This window comes from Moschus berezovskii, chromosome X (genome assembly GCF_049115385.1).
Source record: "Moschus berezovskii isolate FMDL1 chromosome X, NW_MosBer_1.0, whole genome shotgun sequence".
In the NCBI taxonomy this organism is placed as follows: Eukaryota; Metazoa; Chordata; class Mammalia; order Artiodactyla; family Moschidae; genus Moschus; species Moschus berezovskii.
This window is the reverse complement of record NC_142488.1, coordinates 25,033,804-25,036,586: the sequence shown is the minus strand read 5'-3', so window position 1 is coordinate 25,036,586 and position 2,783 is coordinate 25,033,804. Positions and strand designations below refer to the sequence as shown.

At 41.9% G+C, this 2,783-nt stretch overlaps 1 protein-coding gene across 1 annotated transcript; it reads left to right on the top strand.

Annotated features, from left to right (window-relative positions):
* Positions 1–334: 334 nt before the first annotated feature.
* LOC129535046 (kinesin-like protein KIF2A) lies at positions 335–2,552 on the top strand. The gene is given in 4 exon segments (XM_055393620.2): positions 335–410; positions 413–1,393; positions 1,574–1,963; positions 1,966–2,552. Coding segments are annotated over 4 exon segments (1,995 nt in total). The 5' UTR covers positions 335–349; the 3' UTR covers positions 2,529–2,552.
* The last annotated feature ends 231 nt before the right edge of the window (positions 2,553–2,783 follow it).

Genomic DNA, 2,783 nt, shown 5'->3' with positions numbered 1-2,783 from the left:
CTTCACTTTCTGTCATAAGGGTGGTGTCATCTGCATATCTGAGGTTATTGATATTTCTCCCAGCAATCTTGATTCCAGCTTGGGCTTCTTCCAGCCCAGCGTTTCTCATGATGTACTCTGCATATAAGTTAAATAAGCAGGGTGACAATGTACAGCCTTGACGTACTCCTTTCCCGATTTGGATCCAGTCTGTTGTTCCATGTCCAGTTCAAACAGTTGCTTCCTGACCTGCATACAGATTTCCCAAGAAGCAGGTCACGTGGTCTGGTATTCCCATCTCTTTAAGAATTTTCCAGAGATCGGGATTTACGTGGAGATCAAGCGGAGCGATGGCCGAATATATCAAGCAATGGTAACATCTTTAAATGAAGATAATGAAAGTGTAACTGTTGAGTGGATAGAAAATGGAGATACAAAGGCAAAGAGATTGACCTGGAGAGCATCTTTTCACTTAACCCTGACCTTGTACCAGATGAAGAAATAGAACCCAGTCCAGAGACACCCCCACCTCCAACATCCTCAGCCAAAGTAAACAAAATTGTAAAGAATCGACGGACTGTGGCTTCTCTTAAGAATGAGCCTCCTCCAAGAGATAATAGAGTGTTTGGTTCTGCACGTGCATGGCCTAGTCAGCTTCCTGAACAGTCTTCCTCTGCACAACAGAATGAACGTAGAAAATCTAATTGTGTGAAAGAGGTAGAGAAATTGCAAGAAAAACAAGAAAAAAGGAGACTGCAACAGCAAGAACTTAGAGAAAAAAGACCCCAGGATGTTGATGCTACAAACCCAAATTATGAAATTATGTGTATGATCAGAGACTTTAGAGGCAGTTTGGATTATAGACCGTTAACAACAGCAGATCCTATTGATGAACACAGGATTTGTGTTTGTGTAAGAAAACGACCACTCAATAAAAAAGAAACTCAAATGAAAGATCTTGATGTAATCACAATCCCTAGTAAAGATGTTGTGATGGTACATGAACCAAAACAAAAGGTAGATTTAACAAGGTACCTAGAAAACCAAACATTTCGTTTTGATTATGCCTTTGATGACTCAGCTCCTAATGAAATGGTTTACAGGTTTACAGCTAGACCACTAGTGGAAACTATATTTGAGAGGGGAATGGCTACATGCTTTGCTTATGGGCAGACTGGAAGTGGAAAGACTCATACAATGGGAGGTGACTTTTCAGGAAAGAACCAAGATTGTTCTAAAGGAATTTATGCATTAGCAGCTCGGGATGTATTTTTAATGCTAAAGAAGACAAACTATAAGAAGTTGGAACTTCAAGTGTATGCAACCTTTTTTGAAATTTATAGTGGTAAGGTGTTTGACTTGCTAAATAGGAAAACAAAATTAAGGGTTCTTGAAGACTCTGATGCTGGGAAAGGTTGGGGGCGGGAGGAGAAGGGGACGACCGAGAATGAGATGGCTGGATGGCATCACCCACTCTGTGGACATGAGTTTGAGTGAGCTCCGGGAGTTGGTGATGGACAGGGAGGTCTGGCGTGCTGTGATTCATGGGGTCACGGAGAGTCGGACACGACTGAGCGACTGAACTGAACTGAAGATGGAAAACAGCAAGTTCAAGTGGTGGGATTACAGGAACGGGAGGTCAAATGTGTTGAAGATGTACTAAAACTCATTGACATAGGCAACAGTTGCAGAACATCCGGTCAAACATCTGCAAATGCACATTCATCTCGGAGCCATGCAGTGTTTCAGATTATCCTTAGAAGGAAAGGAAAACTACATGGCAAATTTTCTCTCATCGATTTGGCTGGAAATGAAAGAGGAGCTGATACTTCCAGTGCAGACAGGCAAACTAGGCTTGAAGGTGCTGAAATTAATAAAAGCCTTTTAGCACTCAAGGAGTGCATCAGAGCCTTAGGTAGAAATAAACCTCATACTCCTTTCCAAGCAAGTAAACTCACTCAGGTGTTAAGAGATTCATTCATAGGTGAAACTCTCGTACCTGCATGATTGCTACAATCTCTCCAGGAATGGCATCCTGTGAAAATACCCTCAATACATTAAGATATGCAAATAGGGTTAAAGAACTGACTGTGGATCCAACTGCTGCTGGTGACGTCCATCCAATAATGCACCATCCCCCAAATCAAATTGATGACTTAGAGGCACAGTGGGGTGTGGGCAGTTCCCCTCAGAGGGATGATCTAAAACTTCTTTGTGAACAGAATGAAGAAGAGGTTTCCCCACAGTTGTTTACTTTCCACGAAGCTGTTTCACAAATGGTAGAAATGGAAGAACAAGTTGTAGAAGATCACAGGGCAGTATTCCAGGAATCTATCCGATGGTTAGAAGATGAAAAGGCTCTCCTAGAGATGACTGAAGAAGTAGACTATGATGTGGATTCATACGCCACGCAACTTGAAGCTATTATTGAGCAAAAAATAGACATTTTAACTGAACTGCGGGATAAAGTGAAAACTTTTCGTGCAGTGCTGCAAGAAGAAGAACAGGCCAGCAAGCAAATCAACCCGAAGAGACCCCGTGCCCTTTAACTCAGCATTTGCTGCTAAAGGGTCCCCAGAACCCTTGCTACTGTAACATAACAATGGTTCAGCTGTAAGGGTCATTTGAAAGTTTGAAATCTTATGTGTCTGTGGAAAATGTCTTGTCCCTTCACCTGAATGACATTTCAATTTTGTGAAACACTCCTTTGTCTACAAGATGCTTCTAGTCAGGAGGCACAACCAAGATTTGGGAATAGTGAAGCATTTTGTTTCATTTACCCAGATAGTGAGTTACTTTTGGAG